General features: G+C 55.0%; 2 protein-coding genes across 3 annotated transcripts in view; one reads left to right on the top strand and one right to left on the bottom strand.

Moving 5' to 3' along the window:
* The first annotated feature begins 4,360 nt into the window (after positions 1–4,360).
* On the top strand, positions 4,361–9,777 carry FZD9 (frizzled class receptor 9). The gene has a single exon (XM_074264090.1). It carries the CDS (start codon positions 4,717–4,719, stop codon positions 6,526–6,528), a length of 1,812 nt encoding a protein of 603 aa, XP_074120191.1. The 5' UTR covers positions 4,361–4,716; the 3' UTR covers positions 6,529–9,777.
* BAZ1B (bromodomain adjacent to zinc finger domain 1B) overlaps positions 9,085–23,413 on the bottom strand; it is a 54,697-nt gene continuing 40,368 nt past the window's right edge. For both annotated transcript variants that reach the window (XM_074264085.1, XM_074264086.1), the window contains exons 10-19: positions 23,293–23,398; positions 22,899–22,997; positions 21,877–22,054; positions 20,517–20,699; positions 16,380–16,527; positions 14,878–15,025; positions 14,131–14,246; positions 12,323–12,465; positions 11,323–11,426; positions 9,085–11,157 (exon numbers count right to left, since the gene is read on the bottom strand). In XM_074264085.1, coding sequence (XP_074120186.1) covers positions 10,797–11,157; positions 11,323–11,426; positions 12,323–12,465; positions 14,131–14,246; positions 14,878–15,025; positions 16,380–16,527; positions 20,517–20,699; positions 21,877–22,054; positions 22,899–22,997; positions 23,293–23,398 — 1,586 coding nt within the window. In that variant the 3' untranslated portion in view covers positions 9,085–10,796. The remainder of the gene's footprint in view (positions 11,158–11,322; positions 11,427–12,322; positions 12,466–14,130; positions 14,247–14,877; positions 15,026–16,379; positions 16,528–20,516; positions 20,700–21,876; positions 22,055–22,898; positions 22,998–23,292; positions 23,399–23,413) is intronic.

Here is a 23,413-nt window from a genome sequence, read left to right as displayed (position 1 = left end):
AGCCCCAGAAATCCAAGTGTGGGTCTCTTCAGTGGCGGCTCCGAGACCTCAGGTGCAGAACTCTGTACTAGGTGGAATTTGACATTCTCTCTCTCTGTCTCTCTCTCTGCTCTCTCTCTCTCTCTCTCTTTCTCTCTCTCTCTGTCTCTGTCTCTCTCTCTCTGTCTCTCTGTCTCTCTTCTCTCTTTTCTGTCTCTCTCTCTCTCTCTCCTCTCTCTCTCTCTCTCTCTCTCTCTCTCTCTCTCTCTCTCTCTCTCTCTCTCTCTCTCTCTCTCTCTCTCTCTCTCTCTCTGTCTCTCTTTCTCTCTGTCTCTCTCTCTTCCTTTCTCTTTTCCCTCACTTTCTTTTTCTCTTACTTTCACTTCTTACTCTTTCCCTCTCATTATCTCATTCTCACTTTCTCTTTCCCCCTCACTTTTTCCCTCATACTTTCACTCTTTCTTTTTCTTTCTTTCACTCTGTTTATTTTTTCTCTCACTCTCTTATTCTCTCTCTCACTCTTTATCTCACTCTCCTTTTTTCTCTCTCTCTCTCTCACATTTTCTCTCTCTTTCTTTCTTACTCTTTCTCTCTGACTCTCTTTTCGGGTTTGCAGGTTTAACCTTAGTCCAGGTGACTACAACATGCGCCTGGGGGGTTGGGAGGCTTGCTCACACTTTCCGGGCCTGAGACCCCGACCTAGAAGACTGCCCCAAACGGGGCGGACAATGGGCTCTCTGCTCCAGATTTGGGCCGGACCAGGCTCGTGGAGCCCTTGGCCTGGGCCAGTAGAACCGCCCGATTAGCCCTCTATACATCAGGGGAGAGGCTCCCTGCCGTTTTCCAGGTGTCCCCCAGCTCCAGGTCGGGGATGCCGTGAGTCAGGGCTCTCAGCGCTGTGGCTTCGAGTCCAGCAGCCTTCAGAGGCTCTGCCTTCCAAGGGGGGAGGCCGGGCGTTTCTGAGGGGGGGGAGGGCCTGAGAGTCACGTCTGCCCAGGCCCCTGGTTAAGCTAACTCTTGGGCTCTGTTCCACCTGGGCCTGGATGGCGACCCAAGTCCCCCAGGAAGTGGGGCTGGGGGGGTGGGGAGCCTCGTCTGGGAAGGAGGGGAAGCCATCTTGGTTTTCATCCCCCTCCCTCTCCACCCCCCTCCATAGTGTCCCTTTCAGCGAGAGCCACGGTCATTGTTCCCCCTTTGTGAGGAGAGGCAGCGAGGAACAAAGCCGGGAGGGAGAGGGAGAGCCGGCTCAGAGGGATCCTTTTCTCCTTTCCCTCGGAGTCCGCCTGGGCGAGGGGCCGTCCCACCCCCCAGAGCTCTTCTCTCCTCTTGTCTTTCCTGGGAGTGGGCTCAGTGCCATGGCAACAGGCCCCGGGCTCGGGGATGGGGCTGGATCCGCTCCTGGCTAAAGGAGCCCGCCCGTCCTCCCCACGGCCCTCGATGGCCCCCGCATCCAGGGGAGACCCCGGGGGGGCCGGGCCCGACCCTTGGGCGTTCGCTCTGGTTGCTAGCGACCATCTTCAGCGTCTCAGGACAGACTCCTCCACTTCCTTCTGGAAAGCCATCAACAAGCACCTACTGGGTGCCGGGGGGAGGGGGGTTCCTTTTGCTGGAAAATACTCTTACAGGTGTAAAATACACAGGCTTCTGGGAGAAACCAGCTCTATCGACTTTAGTCTCTTGGTTTTTGTATTGGTTTTAATATATTTAAAAAGTTACTAAAATATAAAAAAACCCAAAGCCCCTGGTCAGAGCTCTCGGGTTCAAGGCACCCGTCAGAGAGAGAGGGGCCACTGGGCCTAGTGTGGGCCCCTCAGCTCCAGGGGCCCCGAGGGGACAGAGTCACGCAGCAAGTCCCCATGGGAGGCTGGGCGGGGCCCACGTCTCCTGGCACCCTTCTCTACCCAGTAGGGCGACGGCCTTCTCTCCCCGACCGCTTCTTTTCATTCTGCAGAGAATAACAGGGTTTTTTTTTCCTGAAAAAAGTGGGAAAATCCCCATCAGTTGGAATATACATCCTATCTTCCTGGGACCAGGAGAGCAGTGAAGGTGACTCTTTTGAGAAAGCACCAAAGCTTTGGGAAGCAGATAATTCTCCTTGCTCTATCTATTGGGAGGCTCCTCCTCTGACTGTGTGTGTGTGTGTGTGTGTGTGAGAGTGTGTGAGTGAGTGTGTGTGTGTGAGTGTGAGTGTGTGTGTGTCTGTGTGTGAGTGTGTATGAGTGTGAGTGTGTGTGTGAGTGTGTGTGTCTGTGTGTGAGTGTGTGTGTGTGTGAGTGAGTGTGTCTGTGAGTGTGTGAGTGTGAGAGTGTGAGTGTGTCTGTGTGAGTGTGTGTGTGAGTGTGTGTCTGTGTCTGTGTGTGTGTGTGAGTGTGTGTGTGAGTGTGTCTGTGTGTGTGAGTGTGTCTGTGTGTGTGTGTGTGTGTGTGTGTGAGAGTGTGTGTGTGTGTGTGTGTCTGTGAGTGTGTGTGTGAGTGTGAGTGTGTGTCTGTGTGTGAGTGTGTGTCTGTGTGTGTGAGTGTGTGTGTGTGTCTGTGTGTGTGTGTGAGTGTGAGTGTGTGTGTCTGAATCCAAGCCAGCAGCAGGCTTTGAATCAGTGCCCACAGCAATGATAATGAAGAGATTACTAGCAGGAAGCCAGACTTGGAGTAACTGAAAGACCAGAGCAGACCCCAGAGAGAAAACAATGATTCCCCGGGGGGCTCCGGGGACGGTCAGTGAAAGGCGTGGGGGGCTCCTCTTTTCCCTTAAGCCTTTATTTTTGTCTCCAGGAGAAGCTGGGTTCCAGAGGAGGATGGGACAGGGACGGGGATGAAGAAATGGAGACTGGCCATCCAGGGTTTTGTAAAGACCAAAGTCATGGAGGAGACTCATTCTTAAACACAACCGCCAGTGTCTCTGTGTCCTTTCAAGCGTCAGTCAGTCCCTCTGTCTCTCCCAGGGTTGGGGCTGGCCGGCTGCCCACAGACGCTCTCTTGGCAAAACAGTGGGCACAGAGGAGCGCTTCACTGCGGCCTGGGATGAATCCTGGCTTTGGTGCTGCTGGGAGAGGGGGAGGGATGGGAATGTTGGGGCGGGGGAGGTGGGGAGGGGGTGGTGGAGATGGGGCTGAGGCGGTGAGGGATTGTGGGAGTGGGGGGGCTAAGATGGGGCTGAGGATGGGGTGTGGGTGGAGGAGGGGAGTCAAGATTGGAGTTGGGGGCCATAAGGAAAGGAAGAGAAAAGGAGGGGGGAGAACGCAAGTGGTTCAGGGTTTTGAGTCAGGATTCGGCCTACATACATACAAACAAAAAAAGGCTGTCCCTGTCCTCAAGGGGCTACAGTCTGTGGGGAGGGACAACCCGGGAACGGGAGCTGGGAGGGGGTAAGGGAGAGGGGTCCAGGGGTGGGGGCAAGGCGCCCGGGGAGCTCGAGAAGTTCAGCAAGGAAGGAGGGGAAATGTGGGTGACTTGCTCACGGTCAGAGTGACTGACAAAAGCAAGATTCGAATCCAAGACTGGGAAGGGATCGCTCTCTGAGTGCTCCGGGTGAGGGCGGTGATCCCAGGGGGCTGAATGCTAAAGGTGGGGGCCGGAGATGGGGACCGGAAAGGGCGAGGAAATGAGACAAAACACGGGTATTGAGGAGATCCGCGCTGGAGGAGAAGGGTGAAGGATGGGCGCGGTGTGACAAAATATGGCGACTCTCCCGGCTCCCTCCCGGAAAATGAAGAGAAAATCACAGATTGAGGAGAGGGCAAAGACAAGTCTCCCCACCGGCCACAAGAGTTTGTTGGGCTCTCACGGGGAACAAGCGCTTGGGCCTCTCGCGTCCCAGAACCTTCACCTTAGCACAGGGTCTCCTCGTGACCACTCAGTAACTAGTGATAAGGGCCGCGAATCCCCGTCGGTGCTTCTTCATTGGATCCTCGGAACCTCCGGGGACTAATTAGGAGCCACTAGATCCCTACTCGGAGATGGAGAAACCGAGGCTTGGGGACTTGCCCAGGATCACCGAGTCTGAAGCCGGGCGGGAGGTCAGGCCTTCCGGAGCCGGGCCGCGCGAAGGAGCGCAGCGCTCCCTCCGCACCCCTCCGCCTCAGTTTCCTCCTCTGAGGCCTTTCCGGGTCTAGAAACATCAACTGGATAAAATAGGGAAAAGGAAGCCCCGATACACTGGGACAGATAGACAGGGAGACAGACAGACACACAGACACTAGATACAGACACAGACGCTGACACAGTCCTCTCCCCCTCCCCCCGCCTCTCCAGGTGCGAGCGCCAGCCCTCCACCAGGCGGTGCCCGAGCCGAGCCGGGGCTGGAATCGAGCGCGGCGCCTTTAAGCCCCCGACCGAGGGCGTGTCCTGCGCCCCGGCCCCGCCCAGGCCCGGCCCCGCCCCCGAGGTGGTAGCGCCGGCCCGGAGGGGGCTCGGGCGGCTCCTGGCTCCCCGGCTCGGGCGGTGGTGGCGGCTGCTCCTGCTCCTGCTCCAGCTCTTGCTCCGGCTCCGGCTCGGGCTCCGGCTCCGGCTCCGGCTCCGGCTCCGGCTCGGGCAGCTCCGGGCGCGGCGGTTCCAGCGCGTGCAGACCCAGACCCGGAGCCGGAGCCAGACGCGAGCGCGGCCGGAGGCTCGGGGCCGGGTCCAGCCGGGCCGGGTGACGGCGGCGGAGCCATGGGCGGCCCCGCGCGCGGCACCCCGGGGACGCAGTGAGCCGCGCGCTCTCCCCCGCCGCCGCCGCGTCCTCCGCGGGGCGGCCCCCGGCATGGCCCCGGGGCCGGCGCGGGCCGCGCTGCTCTGGCCGCTGCTGGTGGCGGGCGCGGCGGCGGCAGCGCTGGAGCTGGGGCCGGACGAGGCGGAGCGCGAGCGGGGCCGGGGCTGGGCGCGCTGCCAGGCCGTGGCCATCCCCATGTGCCGCGGCATCGGCTACAACCTGACCCGCATGCCCAACCTGCTGGGCCACGAGACGCAGGCCGAGGCGGCGGCCAAGCTGCACGAGTTCGCGCCGCTCGTGGAGTACGGCTGCCACGCGCACCTGCGCTTCTTCCTGTGCTCGCTCTACGCGCCCATGTGCACCGACCAGGTGTCCGCGCCCATCCCCGCGTGCCGGCCCATGTGTGAACAAGCCCGCCGCCGCTGCGCGCCCGTCATGGAGCAGTTCAGCTTCCCGTGGCCCGACGCCCTGGACTGCGCGCGCCTGCCCACGCCCAACGACCCCCACGCGCTGTGCATGGAGGCGCCCGAGAACGCCACGGCCGGGCCCGCGCCCGCCGCCCCGGGGGGCGCCGCCCCGGGGGGCCACGCGGGCCACCAGGGCCTGGGCATGCTGCCCGTGGCGCCGCGCCCTCCCCGGCCCGCGCCCGGCCCCGGGCCCGGCGCCCCCTCCTGCGAGAACCCCGACAAGTTCCAGTACGTGGCGAAGAGCCGCGCGTGCGCCCCCCGCTGCGCGCCCGGGGTCGAGGTGTTCTGGTCGGGGCGCGACAAGGACTTCGCCCTGGTGTGGATGGCCGTGTGGTCGGCGCTGTGCTTCTTCTCCACGGCCTTCACCGTGCTCACGTTCCTGCTGGACCCGCACCGCTTCCAGTACCCCGAGCGGCCCATCATCTTCCTGTCCATGTGCTACAACGTGTACTCGCTGGCCTTCCTGATCCGCGCCGTGGCCGGCGCGCAGAGCGTGGCCTGCGACCACGAGGCCGGGGCCCTCTACGTGATCCAGGAGGGCCTGGAGAACACGGGCTGCACGCTGGTCTTCCTGCTGCTCTACTACTTCGGCATGGCCAGCTCCCTCTGGTGGGTGGTGCTCACGCTCACCTGGTTCCTGGCGGCCGGGAAGAAGTGGGGCCACGAGGCCATCGAGGCGCACGGAGGCTACTTCCACATGGCGGCCTGGGGGCTGCCGGCGCTCAAGACCATCGTCATCCTGACGCTGCGCAAGGTGGCGGGCGACGAGCTGACGGGGCTGTGCTACGTGGGCAGCGCGGACGCCAGCGCCCTCACGGGCTTCGTGCTGGTGCCCCTGTCCTGCTACCTGGTGCTGGGGACCAGCTTCCTGCTCACCGGCTTCGTGGCCCTCTTCCACATCCGCAAGATCATGAAGACGGGCGGCACCAACACGGAGAAGCTGGAGAAGCTCATGGTGAAGATCGGCGTCTTCTCCATCCTCTACACCGTGCCCGCCACCTGCGTCATCGTCTGCTACGTCTACGAGCGGCTCAACATGGACTACTGGCGCCTGCGGGCCACGGAGCAGCCCTGCGCGGCGGCCGCGCTGCCCGGGGGGCGCCGGGACTGCTCCCTGCGCGGCGGCTCCGTGCCCACCGTGGCCGTCTTCATGCTCAAGATCTTCATGTCCCTCGTGGTGGGCATCACCAGCGGCGTCTGGGTCTGGAGCTCCAAGACCTTCCAGACTTGGCAGAGCCTGTGCCACCGGAAACTGGCGGGGGGCCGGGCCCGGGGCAAGGGCTGCGGGGGCGCGGCGGGCTGCGGCCGCGGGCCGCACTGCCACTACAAGGCCCCGGCCGTGGTCCTCCACATGACCAAGGCGGACCCGTACCTGGAGAACCCCACGCACCTCTAGAGTCGGCCCCCCCCCCCCCACTCCCCGGCGCGCGGCCTCCCGGGCCCTCCCCGCCCCCTCCGGCGGGCCCGGCGCACACGCTGCCTGCCTTCTGGGACAGCTGAAGTGGCCAGCCAGCTGTCGCGGCCGGCAGGGCCCGGGCCCGGGGGGGGGGCGGAGGGGGGCTGCCCCGGAGGAAGGCGCCCCGGAATAGGGGGACGGAAGCTCCGTGTCCCCGGCCCCCGAGGCTGCGGAAGAACCCGGGACGGAGGGGAGGGCAGAAGGCCGCGAGCCGGGCAGAAGTTTATTTAATGATGTAATTTATTGTGAAGTTCCTTTGGAAGCATGGACTGGAATAAACCCCCCCGCCCCCACCCTGTGTGCCCCCACTTGCCTGGCCCGGTCTGCCCCGGGGCTCGAGGTTTGGAGAAGGGGGGAGGTGGCCCGGAGGGAGGCGGTGGGGGCGGGGCTGAGGCGACAGCTGCGTTTCTCACGGACCCTTTGGGGCTGGGAGTCCCCCCTTTCTTCCCTGGGACTGCAGAAACGGAGGTGCCGGGCCTGCCCCCCAGAGGTCCCGTTGCCTCCAGGGGCCCGTTAGGGATGCCCCCCCCCCCACGCGGCTCCCCTCCTGTCCCATTGGAAAGGACACCAGGGCCCCTTCACTCTCTCGCTCTTGGTCTGGGGAGGGGGGAGAACAGCTCCAAGTCAGACTCCCTCCCCCAAGGCTGTGGGATTCCCGATTTTCTGGCAGGAGGAGGGGGCGGGGAGCCCCCTGGGGTTAGGTCCATGCGCCACGCGGGGGACCCGGGCTGCCTGCTGGCCCCTCCCCAGGAGGACGTGGGAGCCCCGTGCATGGGCTTCTGCGTGGCCTGGGCTGGGGCCACCCCCGGGGTCAGAGGGCACCGGCTACTAGGGAGGGATGAGGTTTGGTCTTGGGACTAGGAGACCCGCTTCCCCTCCGAGCTCTCCCGGGGTTCTGGGCGTGGCAGATGGGGCTGGGGGGGGCTCCCTTCTTGGGGAGATGGGACGGGAGCAGTTACTTCCGCTGCCTCTTCCTGCTCCTCCTTGCCCCATTCACACCCAGCATTTGGAAAAGGTCGGGCTAGAGGAGGGGGAAAGGAAATGCATCTCCATCTGAAGGGAGGGATGGAGAGGGACGATGATCCCCGGGAGCCCTCTCAGGGCACTTGGCTAGATAGGGGCACCCCGCTCCGGGCAGTGTCCGGTCCAGGAGTACATCCCCATGTGTGCTCCCTACCCCCGCTCCCCTTTCCTTTGCCCTATTTGTTCCAGGGAAACAACTCCAAGTTCATAGATTGATGATTTTTTCAATGAGGATGAAGGGGGGGTGATTATGGTCAGTGGAACCCCTGAATCCTGGCTGCTGTCAGGCAGGCCCTGGGCTCAGGGCAGATCTAGCTTTGGAGAAGTGGAACCGTAAAGATGTCTTTCCCCTTGCCCTCCAGGGTCTGACGATGGGGTCCCAATGCTGGAAGCAGAGTTCCGCTGGGAACCTGCTGGACCAAGGTGGAGTCAGTGCTCTGCCTGAGGCTGAGGGTGAGGGCAGGGTGTCTGGAGCCTTCAGTCCCCTTTCCCAGGTTCCCCATTTGTGCCCGCTGAGCCAAGGTGGGCTCCAGTGCACCCACTCCCAGCCTGGCTCTCCCAAGCGTCCTCCCTACTCAGGACTTGCTCATCCTCAGCCTTGTTTTGGGAAGCAGGAGGCACCTTGGAGCGGCTCCTGTTACCACCTGGAGACCTTTTTTCTCCTACTTCAAATGAATAACCTGGTGGCCTAAGGTTATATGGAGTTAAGGCTGAGCACAACGGTTAAGGGTAGAACACCGCAGTGGCCCCAAGCCCCTGAGGGGGGCACCAGTGGGAGTCCCTCACTGCTGAGGGTCAGCAGCATGGCCGCCACCCACAGGGTATCCCAGAGTGGGATCTCGCCACCTAACGTCAGGGGAGCTTAGAGCGGACTTTCTGGCCCCACCGCATGTTCCACCAGGCAGGTGAGCTGTACACAACAGGGTGCCAGGGCAGGCAGGGCGCCCCAAGTCCAAATTTAGAGCTTTGTGGGTCTTGGTCCTCTCCTCGGCCCAGATTCATTTCATGGGAGGTTGAGGGAAGCACTTTGTAAACTTTCTGGGCCCAGTTTGGTAAGAGAATCCTGAAGGGGGGGGGAGCACACCTTCCCATCTGGGGGAAACCGCTCCTCCCAAACTCACCAATGCTCTGTGCCTAAGGCCAGGGAATAACTTCCATCTAGAGAGCCCCGACCAAGAAGACATGGCCAAGGACACCTCCTGAGGCCTGTGCCTTTGGTGAGTTATGCCTGAAGTACATTATTTTCTTAAAGTGAAACTTCAGGACATCGCAGTGAACGGTTCACTGGCTCACCATCCTTGCCCAAGCCCGACCCGTGGCTAAACCGGCAGAAGACATCGCCTCGCTGGCTGCCGGGCCAAGTAGGGCCGGCCACTGGCGACCAAGACCCAGAAGGGACAGCCGCAGCCGGCCACTAGCGATGACCCCTGGGGTGCCCAGAGTTCTCTTTTAAACAAACACAAGCACATGACGTTTATTGTTTGAAATTCCGATTTATTACAAGCCTGGTCTTTGGCAGACCCTTTCCCTCCTGAATGACAATTTTTAAAAACAAAGAAAGGCAACATACAATTCGGACGTCACTGAAGCAACATCGGGCGCTCACTAAGGAACAAGGATTGGGCCTACGGGGGCAGAGGGGAGCGAGGGAGCCGCATCAGCCACCGGCGGCGCGCTCCCCAGCCGTCCTCTGCCACCAAGATAAGACGTACGGGGACACACACCTTGCAGTTTAGTAGTAAAGGTTTTATTCTCAAATCCTAGGCGTTACATCGCTTCTGTGGGTGTATTTAAATAGGTACATTAGAGCTGGCTGGCTCAGTTTCCAAATTCAAACTTGATAGAAAAAATTTAACCCTGTTCTGTATTTTTTTTTTGTTTTTTTTTTTTAATCAAAGTTGGCCATAAAAGGGAATCAGGACTACAAACTTTTGCCTAAATACAACAACTAAGGACTCACCGAGGAAAGGGCTTCTCCATCCGAAGCCACTGAAACCCTCTCAGATTCTCCAAACCAGAATCTGGGGCCTCGACACTTGGCAAGAGGAGGGAGCTGGGGTGGGGGTGGGGGGTGGGAGTGGCGCTGTCAAGGAGCCAACACTAGCCCCTCCCCCCATCCTTCTGGCTTTCAATGAGCTGGGGGGGGGGGGGGGGGGAGAACAAGGATTAAGCAAACACAGCTTTCATATAAATTGTCCTGTACATGTGCCAAAGCAAGACGACAATTATTTTACAAGGTGTCCTTTATACAATATCACTGCTGAAACAAGCAACTTTTAATAACTAGAAAAATCAATTTTTAAAAAAAGTTACACTTTCAAATTCTTCCTGCTTTGTTCTGCCCTCCAAACCTTGTCTGGCTGAGAGATGGGCTGAGTGCCAGTGTCCCTCCTCTGGCCAGAGTCATCCAAGGGAAGGACTGGCTGGCTGCATGATTATAAGCCAACTAAGGGAGCAGGAACCTCCAGTCTTTAATAGTGAAGTGCCTCAATTGGATGGGGGGAGGGGGCGGCGCAGGGTGGAAGGGAAGGGAACGTGCCCTCGGACCCACCAAGATCACCTCAAAGCCAAATTGTCTCATGATGCTGGTGAAAAATGAGGGGGGATGTACCCATTTTTACTGGGAGCAGGAGAAAGTTTTTCCCCAAAAAAAATCAAGACCATATATAAATATATATATATATATATATATGTATGTATGTGTGTATATATATATATTTTAAAATCAACAGCCCATTGGCCTGGTTACTCTTGGTCCTGTGTGGCAAAGCAACCCCTTCCCTGGTGAGAGGGAGGCGTGGGCTCTCGGGCAACCCCCCAGGGGCTGGAAAGGAGGAGAGGAGAGAATTCTCAGCAAGGGGCAGGGTGGAATTTCCAGGGAACTCAGCAGCATTTCACTGACTTCCTAACAATTTCAACATGGCGGCAAGAGCGCCCACCCCCATCCCCATTGCAAACCTCTTAAGATCACTCCGGGCACAGAAGCCAACCTAGTACCAACATTGCCTAACAATATTTATTATATCGGAAGCAGGCGCTCAGTTCTCTGCAGCGGTGGCGATGAGGTCTAGGGAACGGGGCCCGGAGAAAGAACACTCCCCCCCTTCCCCCCAAACCACCCCTGGTAGGCCTGCCGGGGGCTCTCTCCCCACCGCCGCCGCCCGGACGCCGGCCCCGGCCTCCTTTTATTTCTTCCTCTTCCGCCCCCTGGAATGTCCCAGCGGCTCGGGGTCACTGTCCCCCGCTTCCCCCTCCAGGGGCTGGTCCGGGAGCTTCTTGCGCTTCCTGCGGACGTACGGGTGGCCCGGCAGGTGCTTGTGCACCAAGGCCACGAGGCACTGTTCTGTCTTCGCCAGGCAGGTCAGCACGTGGCTGCCGTGGCAGTTGTAGTGCTCCGCGTTGGCAAACACCTGCTTCATGTCGGACAGGAACTCCTGCACCGAGCGGTAAGCGCCACACGAGCATTTGTTCTTCATCGTCTGGAAGTCCATGGGGTGGCTGATGACGTCAAAGTAATCTTCCGCCTCCTCTGTGGTCACCGGCTCCCTGGGAAGAAAGGCCCGGAGGGGGAGGAAGTCAGCCTTGGAGGCCCAGGGATGAGCCTCTTCCTCCCCCCCCCACCCTCCTGCGAGCCCCAACCCAGGGACAGGCCAGGGAGAGCTGGCTGGGAGGGGACAGGAGGCCAGAGAGAGCAGGCATGGGGTGCCCGACCTGAAAGGCCAGCTGAAGCGGAACTTGATGAGCTTGGTGAGGATTTCTTCACATTTCTGCAGCTCCAAAGTCTGCCTTCTTGAGCCTCTTTTGGTCTGAAGCACCTGTTTCCGAGCAGAGGAAAGGAGGTGACTCTTAATGAACCCCGAGCATAGCATGGGAATCGGGGGACCGGACAGAGGGACAGACACGGGACAGCAAGCTCGTCCCAGATGAAGCAAACGCCAGCACCGAAGGCCGGCGGGGGCTTTGGGGGCACAAGAATCCTAACCAAACAAGTGAGGCATCTGGACAGAGGCCTGAAGCATGGCCCCGCTTGGCCACAGCCCCATGTGCCTTTACTCAAATAGCTGGACTAGGGTAAGAGTCAGCTTTTAGCAGGGCTCAATGTGCCATTCCAAGCCGTCACCATAGCTGCTGGACCCTGGGCCTTGGCTGTGATAGGGAGAAACTCAGGGGAAAAGCAGAGAGTTGAGGGGAAAGGAGCAACCAGCGGTCCTCTGGAGCTGTGGGGCAGAGGGGAGTGGGGAGCAGAGCAGGGCCTGGACTCTGCTGCACCAAAATGCCGCTGCCAGTTCTGACCAAGGCAAAGGGCCATGTATGTAAGAGCAGGCCCTACAGGGCCTGGCTCCCTCTCCTCCTACCCAATCAGGCCCAGTGCCACTGATCCAAAGCTGGGGAGGGCCCTCTCGGACAACTGTCAGAAAAAGCACTCAGGCAGCCGGCGCAGCTCTGGCATTGCTGGCATTCTCACACTCACAAACCCCGGCCCTCCGACCCACCCCACCCTCTGAGACAGAGAGACTATTTAAAACCAAGCCGCAGACAACGTGTGATCGCGAGTGCTGAGGGATTCCGAGCATAGCTGGTCCCCGGAGGTCCTGCGGTCCCAGCTGGCTTGGGCCCGCTCTAAGTCCCCTTCCCCCAATTAGATGGACATGGGGGAAGGGGAGAAGGGGAGGGGCATCCCCACCTGTTGCCTGAAGCAATTCCAGCTTACCAGCTCATCCACTTCTGCCTCATCGACTGGTAGAGCCCTAGGCCGGGGTCTCCGGGGAGGATGGAGCTTCTTGCCGGGACGCCGGCCCTGCCTCGTAGAGGAGATGCCCCCGTGCTTGCCCCGGGCTGGTTTTCGGGGCCGTACTTTAGGAAAAGAAAAAACAGGAGTGATTTTAGACCAGGTGGGCAGGCGGGACCCAGGCCAGCTTGAGGGTCCTGACCCAGCAGGGTCCCAACAGCCTCAGCCACGCCCCCCCCCCTCCTGGATGGGATGTCCAAGCTCAGGTACTTTCAGGTACAAAACAAACCAAAGAGGAAAGTGGAGGATAGAGAGACCCTGCCAAAGTCTCCCCCAGCCCCCATCAGACTCAAAATTTCAGGAAATCACAAAGCCATCAAGAAAGCAAAGAGCCATCTGGAGGACTCTTGGGTAGGTACCAAAAGGTCCAGAATTCAACAGAACTTTCCAAAGAAACATAGGTCAACCAGATGCTGGGAGGTGAGGCAGGCATCTTCTGCAGAGAGCCCAGAACATCAGGGGCCGATTTCCGAGCTCTGCCTTCACCCCGGCCAGCCTGGGAGGTGTCCATCTCTGGCTGCTGGGCCCACCTGGGCCACAGAGCTCGGAGAGGAAGGTTCTGGCCCAGCCCGAGTCAGGCCCGCAACAGAGCCATGGCCTAGCATTGGTGCCGAAGCCGCCCATGGGGGACACAGACACAAATGCTCCACAAAGAACTAAGCTCTGGGCCTTTCCCACTAAACCCAAGTCTTGCCACAATGATTTTTCCAGGCTCACATCCTGAATGCTCAGCAGCTGAGATCCCAGGCAGGGGGCGGGGAGCCGAGGCAGAGCCTGGACAGGCGACATCTCACATTGTATTTTTAGATCACAGGCCTGTCTTCTGCTATTGTCAGAGCACTGGGCTCAGGGTGTGGCTACTCCCAGAGGTCAAGAACCCCAGGCCAAAGCAGAGGCCTTGAAGGCAGAGGAGTGCCAAGGGAGGCCAGCACAGGCTAGGCTAGCCCCAGGGGACTTCAGGACCCAGTCCAAACTGTCCCACGTGTCTTAGTGAAATCCAAGCCCAGAGAACAGCGGTGGGGAAGACGACACCAAGACGACGTGGGAATCATCTGAGGAAGCTCCACCAGCCACTTCCGGAGGCCCCGGTGGGGAGCTGGTTGTAAAGAGCTAGGAACTGGTTCGAGTTCAAAGCAGACCCTGATAGAGGGTTCAAGTGACTAGAAGTGGTTATGGGGGCAAAAGGTGATCACAAGTTCATAGAACTTTCACATGAATGGCAAAAGAATGGGGAAAAGCCTACAAAATCCACTCCCTGACACCTCCCCCCTCCTCGGGTTGCAGGATTTTTCATTCTCTTAATAAAAGGGACAACATTTCTGGCTCGGGCAATTCTGTCAAAGATGAGACATGGAGCACAAGCCTTTCTGATCATTACAGATAATTATATGGAGAGACAGTTATAGCCGGTCCAGCTGACCACCTTCACCCTCCAAGCGAGGCTGCCCTGTACCTTGAGTGCAAAGAAGAAAGGACAGACTAGAGGGGGCTAAAATCATCTGGACAAACCAATGGCTTCCAAACCATCTAGAGCAAAATGATTTGACCCTGAGTGTCCTACAGCTGACATCCGTCCAGGCTGTGTCTGAACTAACTCGGAGAGCCATGACACGCAGGAAAGTAGGAAGAGAGAGCCCAGGTAAAAATGAGAAGCAGGCGCTCCCTGCAGTCTTTGGCTATGGGAAACTACAACTGCACACCAGACAAGCCAGGTTCAATCAAAAACTCACGTCGTAGTCCAGCCACTTCATAGTCTTCCTCCTCCTCTTCCTCCTCCTCTTCTTCCTCTTCCTCTGAATCCCCCTCTTCCCCATCATCCTCATCATCTGAATCTTCAGTATAATTCCTAATTGGGAAAGAAGGGGATAAAGGAAGACTGACTTGGATCCTAAATGAGTCCAGAGGACACAGGCCGTGGCAGTATCGGCTCCACATGACTAAGAATTCAGTTTGCTCCAGGAGGGCCAGGAATGACCCCAACTAAAGCCAAGAAGGGCTCTTCCCCCAAGAAACAAAATGGTGATCCACCCCCCTAGCCTTGGCCAGCTCAGTATTTTAAGGGTGAACCAGGAGATCAGCAGCCGACAGGTGTTAGTTCACCTGATGGCTCCATTCCAGGAGCTGAGACAGCTTGCAGGTGACCAAGACATCAAAGCCAGTGGAGTTCTCCCTGCACCAGCTGGCTAAAGGCCTGACCTTTTGGGAAGAGACCGGCTCTTCCCTTTTGTTCTCTAACCGTAATGAGATGGAGCAGGATATAACTTTATGGGGACAGGTAGGACAGGCTCACACATCTCTGCCCTCTGCCTCCTCCACAACTCACAAATCCTCTCAACCTTACCAAGGCCATAACAATGGCATCAAAACTGAGCTCGGTGAGAATACCCCAAATGTTGGCTGCAAGGGTCTACTTGCCAGGCTGCGAAGTAAAATGAGACTCCCTGCTTCCCTCCAGGCACTAGCTCAGGCTCACTCACCTGCCCCTACAGCTCCGTCGGGAGGTCGCAGGCTGGCAGGCTGGGCATTGCCACTCTCCATCTGGAATCTCATACAGTGCCGGCCTCAGACAAAACAGGTGGAAGGCTTTATTGCACTCATCACATAGGATCAGCTTGTCATCTTCACCTGCAAAACCCCGACCCCCAACAAAAACAAACCACCGCAGTCATGTTGTCTGCCAGCACAGCAACAGACATTTGGGCTCCGATGGAGCTCCTCGGGGAGACTCTTTGGGGCCAGAACATTCTACTGGGCGACTGGGCAGGAGCAATTGCCCAAAGCTCAGCTAACTCTCATGATGTGGCGATTCCTCATAAATTTTTTTTTTAACTCACAAATTCATGGAGTTAAGGGCTGAAATAACTTTAAGCTCTCTGGCATGCAGAAGGACTAAAGTGAGACTTATTTTAAGTCATTTATCATTAGTTTCAAGTCCTTGGGATTTTTTTTTTCTTCACCCATATATCATTCCCTAGCATGGAACAGAACTTTTAAGAAAGAAAGAGAGAACCAGCAGACAGGATCTGGTAATGAGACAAGTGGGCACAACCAAACCTGCCCTTGCAAAGGTCAAGCAGGGATGACTGGCGACTAGAAAGGGGATGTCCAAAGCAACTGAGCTTTGCCCCTGGACTTGTCTCCCCAAATTCTGTAGCTAACCCTAACCAAACTAACAAATGCTAGTATTAAACAACAGAAACACCTAAGAGAATCTGTCATTCTAAGTGGAAAGGATTCTGGATCTCAACCCTCAGAACCCAGGGATTCAATTTCTGTTTGAATGTATCGCCTATGTAAGCCTGGTCAACTTGTGGGTCTCAAATCCTCATGGGAAGAGTATCGGAGGGGTAAAGGGGGAGAGGGCAAGAGCGCTCATGCATAAAAGCATTAACTAACAGGACTTCCTCATACACATAAAAGTCACTGGTCTGGGTCAAATAAAATTCCTTTCCTATCACTCTGAATACCAGCTGTATTGAGGGAGTCAAGTCAGGTGATGGCTTACTGTCATTAGTCCTCTGGTTCTGAAAGACACCCAAATGGACATGCTAAAAGAGCTTGCTCCTTAGGCTCCAAGAGTTGAGGGTAGAGTATGTGTATGTGTACATGAAAATGACCCTCACTGTGAGAAGTATTTCATTTTCCAGGTGATCAATTCAATGAAGCCTGTATTTCAAGTTAGTGAAAAAGATCTTAGATTTGAAAAAAAGGACTTCCTGTTTCAGAAAGCCTTGAAAAATCAAGGATTGTTTAATTTAAGCTTTCAAGTTTTCTTACTTGGTATCGTAAGCTCAGCTATTTCTGGAGTATCTAGTGTGTGTGTGAGTGTGTGTGTGTGTGTGTGTGTGTATATATGCTGGTGTCAGAGGTGACTACTTTGAGTAAAGAAATCCTAAGGATGATAAAGAAAGGCTTAACAAGGGCAAACTCCCACCCTCTCTATGCACGGCCCTCCTCAAAGTGGCACTCATTGTCTTACCTTTCTTCCGACACACTTTGCACCGGGCATTCTCTGCAGACATGTCCCATTTGATGCAGGCATCAAGCATCCCAAGAAGCACATGCATTCTAGAGAAGGTCTGGGCCTCTCGGATGGCTATCTTCCATTTTTCCAAGGCTGAAGCAACCTGGGGAGAAAACAAAGTGCTCTATGGACTAGAAGATGAGAGTCTTACTTGGAAATCTTGCTGTGGTATGAATAATGACATCTCTCTGTGCAGGAGAATGAAGCAGAAAAAGAGAAACACAAGGAAATTACAAAGGCCATTCACTTTTCCCAGCATGCTTTAAGCAAACCAATAATAAACCCATGGCTATACAAGGTGCTCGGCCTCCTGCCAGTACCACAGAGCCACTTCCCTTTAGGGAGGCCTTCTTGGGGAGCTCAGGGAGTCCAGGACTACTCCATTTAGAGAGCATCACATTTATTCATTTTTTTCCACTAGCTCCATCCTATCTAAAAAGCCATCTGAAATTCTGCCTTGACATTTTATCTGTACTGTGGCAAAAGAAGGAAGCCTTCTCAGCTTGAGATCCTGTGATCCTCCTCCTATCTCTAGAGCTTTCCAAATGAATGGATGGCATCCTCCTGTCCAGCTGCATTTAAGGTCCAAGTCCTGTCCCTCCTTAAAGTACTCACAAGCTGTGGCCTCCAGGACAGTAAGCAGGACCAGGCCAAGCTTGCCAGTCTTTCCCACTGGTGTCTCACCTCCCCGCCCTACCCCCGATGCCACTATTAGTGCTTTCCTCTCCAAAATCTGAGGGACTGTTCTTAAAGAATTAAGAACTTCTCTCCCTTCACCCTTCTGCCCCAGTTTTGAGAAGGAGACTGAAACAGGGTGCAGTAACTTCAGCCCGTGTTCCATGGCCTGCACCACATTAATTTCTATGTACCTTCCTCAACAAAGTAGAAGCTAACCATGGGCAAGAACTGCTTCACTTCTGCTTTTGCAACCCCACAGACAACACAATCGCTGGCACAGAGAGCTCTGTTAATGCCCATAACACATAGTACAATAGATATAAATGCTTCTTGAAAAAAGGGTAAAAGGTTCCTCAGATGCCAAAATTATCTCTAGCTGAACTCTTTACAGCAGAAAAAAAGCAGACGCTTATTCACAAACTGTAACGGGGAGATGGGGAGGGCATAGAAGGGTGACTCGAGGCCCTTGGAATGAGGGAAGATCCGCACGAACTGATTCAGGGCAAAACAAGCAGAGCTGGGAGAACACAGAGCCACATATCAAAGAGTAGAAGGCAGGACCCTGGCATTGAAACTGGACATCTCCAACCAACCCTGGGCAAAGGCAGGTCTATTTTAAGTGGTCCTACCCTCCCCCTCGTGGAAGACACTCTAGAAGTCAATTATCCTGCAGGGCTGCAGACCTTAAAATAGAGCTGTCAATGGCTGGGGTGGGTCATCGAGAGCTCTAACCCTGGCTGCTATGTGGGCATGGATATGCTCCTGGGCAGATACGTGCCCACATAGAGAGCCACAGGAGGAGAGGCCTCTAAAAGGCCGTACTACAGCCCCCCTCCCCTTCTGTGAAGCTGGCTGCATGGCAGGGGCCACCCCACACATGGGAGAAGGTCCATGTCCCCGTAACCCCCCAGGATAGGGCCACCAGGGCCACTCCCCGCTGGACAGACCCCCAGTCACGAGGTCTAATGGGGTAGCTAGAGAGCCAGCAGTGCCCTCTGGTGGCCGTGGGCCGGTACTGCATGCACTCTCTCCCCAGGGCCCTCCTCCTCCACTGGCCCATGTCACTGGGACAAGGGGCTGGCCCAGAGCTATATCAGGACGAGTCCAGGGAGGGGGTCCCGGGTCAGGAGTTGAGACCACCCCCATTGAGGGAGTCTGCAGGCTTCCCCAGTCCTCCCCATCCTAAATCAGAGGTTTTGGTCACCCTGCAGCAGGCTGGCCTGGAGTGGATCACCAAGGCACCGGGAGGTGTTGGACAGAGTTCCTGAAGGGGCAGCCGCATGCAGGAATCTGCCACCACTGGGCTCCGTGACCGAGGTGACTCAGAAAACGATACAAACCTCTGGGCCCACTCACCTCTCCCAGAGCAGCCAGGGAAATGACTGCACTTTAAATCAAAGCTCCCTCCTCTCTTCAGATACATACTATTTCTATCTTTTGACTGGGAGAAGCTTTTCCCTGACATTCATGTCAACATGAGTCAGAAAGCCAGCCGCAAGGGAAGATTGGGAGAACTGGAAGACAATTCACGTTATGAGTCTCTCTCAAAAGCAGGTGAAACAAAAGACCCGGTGAAAAGTACAGGAAGACAGCACATCTAATCACACTTGTTCAATCCCTTCTTTGACACCTGATCAAGGCTCTGCCAAGTCCATAACACAGTCAATGTATTCTTTCTCCTCCCAAGAGAATGTGGAGAAAATTGAGTTAAGGAGCCTTGAGGGAGTCACATAAAAGCCAGGATTGGGCCGGACTACCCCGTCAAGGCCCCTCAGGCAAATGGCCCCGTGCTACGGAGCAGGAACCAGCTGGAAGGAAACAAAGAGCTGCCTCTGTTGTCTTGGGTGGGGAGTGTAGGGAAGAGCAGGGATCTCAATGTACACCACCATTGGAGGAACTTGGTGACAATGTTTCTAGTTTTTCCACTAAACTCTCCTCCGGATCTTGCTCCTGTGCCAGGTCTTGGCCCCGATGAGTAAAGCCCAAGAGGAAAGGCTCTCTCCTCTTCCCCTATGGCCCAATAGAGGCCCTCTTTGCTCAGCCCTCCCATCCTGCTCCCAAAGCAGGCTCAAGGAGGATGCCAGATCAAGGCCTCGGCTTCCCATGGGCTGGGCAGGAGGTGGGATGAGCTTCTAGTCTCTCGCATATGAAACCCAACTGAGAAAACAGTTCTGGGGACTCACCATTGACAGGAAGCCCCTCAGAACACCCCAACAGCTTCTCCCACAAATCCAACAGGGCAGGGAGAAGCTCTCACTCAATAGGATTAAAAATCACTGATGTAGTGACTGTTAACAGCACCACATCACCACCGAGGAGGGGATGGGTGGGTAGTGTACTAATTATTTCCATCATATAGCCCAGAAAACCAAGGGAAACAGTTCAAGGAGATAAAAAAAAGTCTGTCAAGGCCAGTCTTTTCCCTGACACTTGGTTGCATCTCACAAGCAGAAGGGACTAGCTATTTAAAAGAAGCCAGGTGGTCTCTCAGACACACCAACGGACTCTCCCCTTTATCCTATACAAGCGCCTAGTGCTCTGTTGTGACTAAAGTAGCCCACTGTAAGAACATCCCAAACTACTAAACCTAACTTGCTTCTGCACACTTCTTCCTCCCCTCTAAGCAGAGGACGACGATAGAGGCAGCCTTCTGCCCTCAAATGCGCCTCCTGCCCACCTGCCTGCAGAGCCCCCCCTGCTCAGCTGCTGCTCCCTATCTCAACCTGCCTGTGGCAACTCTGACTGGGATCTTGCACCACCTACAGCTGGGCCCTTGTTCTTCACATCCCACAGCCAGTTCCCTGCTGTCCCTGAGATGACATGACCTGCTGTTTCACTTCCATCTTGAAAACCTCTCAAGCCCGGGCCTGCTCCACTCTCAGCAATGGCCACCCTCCTGTAGGTCCTCGATATCTCTGAACTCTCTAGAGGGAGGCTCAAAAAGCCCAAAAGGCAGGGGAAAGAGTCCTGAGTGCCCTCTGTAGACCTCCTGTCTCCTAGTGACACAAGTGGGCAACAGGAGTAACCTGGGCTGAGAGGGGAAGTTTGCCATTCTAGATTCTATCTAATTAAATATCATTTTAAATAAACTAACAAAATCGATAACAAAACTGTCATGGTGTGTGAAGGCAGGGCTGCCTGGTCCCACCTGAACATCCCCCAAATCTGGGCAGCTAGTGTTGGAATGGGGAGAAGCCTGAGAGAGCACTGAGAGGGAATGACAGCAGGCAGCCAAGCCAAGCCAAAAGACAAGAAAGAACAAGATGAGGCAAACTATCAAGGACTTGAGGAGATAGCATTGGCCAGAATAATGGCAAACAAAGGTGAGGGGCTTTAAAACTTCAACCACAAAGAACAAAACAAAAACCCCTTCTTCTGTCTAGAATCAGCAATGGCTTTCCAAGGGGTGGATACCTTTGCTTCTTCCGCTATTTTCTTTTCTTCATCTATTTCCTCAGTCTTCGCTATTGAATCTTCTTGGTGTTTCCTTCTCTTTTGTTTTGGAGCCATGAAACCTTGAAGAAATTTCTTGATGACACTGGCCTGGAGGGAAATCACACACTCTCCAAAATCCTTTAGATTCTCCAGGGAGAAAACCTGTAAAGAACCACAGAAAGCCAGGGTGAATAAGGATACATTATTGTCAATCAAGGCAAGTTCGGTTTAAGGCAAACATCAATGTTCTAGATGCTCTTCTGGAAGGGTAGTTTTCTAGGAAAGCTGGAAACCCAAGAGCAGTCCAACTGGTCCTGATGCCATGTTCCATTTACATACAACTTCCTCAAAAAACAGAACCCCCTCCCCAACTCATCAAAAATGCAGACTTAAATGTTTAAGTATATCTTGCTGATGGTGTAATACTTCTCCAACAAGTTGTTTCCTAGAATAGGGATCTCCTTAAAGCAACCTGGCAGGCTCCCAAGTATCTGAGCAGATCCAAGAGGCAAGGACAAGTCTCACTTGTAACAACTTAGTTTCTGAAGGGAAAGCTGACAAGGGCCCAGAACATTAAATGGCCTATTCTGGTCCACCTGCTGAAGTCTCATTTATAGGTAGAGAAATGACCCAGGGTTTCATCCTTCTCCACATACACATAGATACGCATAGCAAACCCTCTTTCTTCCTTCTCCATTCAGCAGCTCCCAGGGTGTCCTCTCGGAGGACATCCCTGTGAATCAAACGAAGCCTCGACAAGTTTGTGGATACAGAGTCACTAGTTCACAAATTCAAGATTCCAGGTAATGAGTCTTTAGAATTTGATTGAGCCTTGAACCCAAGACCAAGCACACATGTCACTTTTGGCCTTTAGGGCAGTTACTTCAAACCAATAGTTCACTAACAGTTTTAAGTGTGAAAACAATGCTCATTCTATCACAACTTCTCTGGTGGCTGGCTATAGGAAAAGCAGGATACCCCAATGCATGCTAAATGTGATGAAGGCAGGCAGAGAGGATTTCAAAACAGAAAACTTCAAGCCACACAGATCTAGAAATTGCTAAGAAAGGAAGCTTGATGAGCAGACACTCACAAAGGCCAGGCCTTTTAGACACCAGCTAGGAGAGGGAGAATCCATGAACACATTCAGGGACATTCGTAACAAAAGGCTGGTCTCACATTGGTCTTTTCTTGCACATCTACATGCATGGATCATAAGGACTCTCAGTGTCTGTCATCTTTGAAAAAGGTGAAACAAAAAGAAAAAGGAAATTCCAAGCCAAATTTTTCAAAGCAGAGACTGCTTTCCAAGAAAAAATGATTTCCTGCCCGCTCTCACCCTGGCTTCAAACTCTGATGTCTCCTCAACATAACCAAGGCCCCCTTTTTGCAATCGAGTCGCCACCTCAATGAGGTCACTGCGGAGGAAGTTGAGGAGCTCCTGATTGCCATCACAGGATTTCAGACCCAGGTTCTGCTTCCGGGCCAGATGGATAGAATGGGTGATGTCCTGGTATCTGGAAAAGTGGAAAAAATATGGCAAAACCCAAAATATTTAGAACAGCAAGTGTTGTCTGCCACAAACCTATACTAGTATTCAGGTAAGAACTGGTCGAGATGGAGCCTTTCAGCTATTGACACATGCCTGGAGAATATACCCTAAAAAGTGAGGCGACTTGAAACCTTTTTTTGATAATGCCATGTGCTGGCTGTCTTGCTCCATTCTTGCTCCATCTAGATATGTCAATATTAGAAAAGAAGCAATTCCTCTATTTTGCATCCAGTTATAATATCATCTCCAGTCAACAAATTGATGTATGTAATCAGCTGGCTGATGGAGCACTGTGGGAGTACAGATTTAGTTTTGCAGAAGGTCTCGAAATATGGTAAGGCACAGGGGATGGAATCCCCTATCCAGAAACTCAGTGGGAGGGCCTACCACAGGTTATATACAGACATAACCCAGACATGTATATGGATGTAAAGCAAAGAAGTGATGCTACTATATCCCCAAGAAGATAACCAGTGCTCCAAAGAAAAGCTCCTGTGGTTAGGTGAGTGTGGAGTCTAACAAAGGGGTACTGATGCTCATTTGGGCAGACCCAAACTTCCCACAGCAACAATTTTTGAAGGAAAGCCCTCTGTCAGGCTCCCTGGGCAGAGATGATAGCACTCTGAACCTGGCATTCAATGTCCACTGAATGGTTCTGAGAACAGAGTTTAATGTGCCTTTAAATATCCATAGGCATGGTTCTCTGAGATGAGCAATGAGGGGTTCAGGACAGAACTGGCAGAGCTCCCAGCTCGGCGTTGGTGGGCAAGGAGAGAGGATCCAGAACCGGAGGGGAGGCCCGCTCTCACCTTTTCTGCAATCTCTCCTTCAGCTGGCTTTCCCTTATTCCCTGAGGGTGAAGGCAGTTCAGTAGCTCATCCAGTTCCTTTTGGCTATCACACAAAAACCTGCAGGACAGAAAAAGCCTGAGTCCCAGAAAGAAGTGGGGCTGGGAGGGCCAAGAACCCACCCCCCATGACAACCAGCCAGCTGCTACCCTCAAGTCCAAGCCAAGGGCTATAGCCAACTCCATTCTTCTTACTGATTCTCTAGGGACAGCTGCCTTAGCCAGCAACAGCCTCACCCAACTCTCATAAGCCCCCATGTCCCTAGGGCTCCCAAAAGGGAGCGGGTGCAGCTGCCACTAATTCGTCATTTTTTGTTAAGAAAATAACAACGGGGGCAACGTGCTCTCCATCTTACCACAGGTTCTGTCCTTGCTTGGGCACAGTGCTCTCCACGGAGCCTTCGGCCACACAGCCAGGGTGAGAAGGTACACCTGCATTCTTCCCAAGGCTTGCTTTCTTACCTAAGAAAAATGAAC

The sequence above is a fragment of the Sminthopsis crassicaudata genome, chromosome 4, assembly GCF_048593235.1.
Source record: "Sminthopsis crassicaudata isolate SCR6 chromosome 4, ASM4859323v1, whole genome shotgun sequence".
NCBI lineage: Eukaryota > Metazoa > Chordata > Mammalia > Dasyuromorphia > Dasyuridae > Sminthopsis > Sminthopsis crassicaudata.
This window is presented reverse-complemented; position numbering and strand designations above follow the sequence as displayed.

What these genes read in the sequence shown, in the direction of transcription:
- FZD9 (XM_074264090.1), top strand. Translation starts at nt 4,717, where the DNA reads ATGGCCCCGGGGCCGGCGCGGGCCGCGCTGCTCTGGCCGCTGCTGGTG.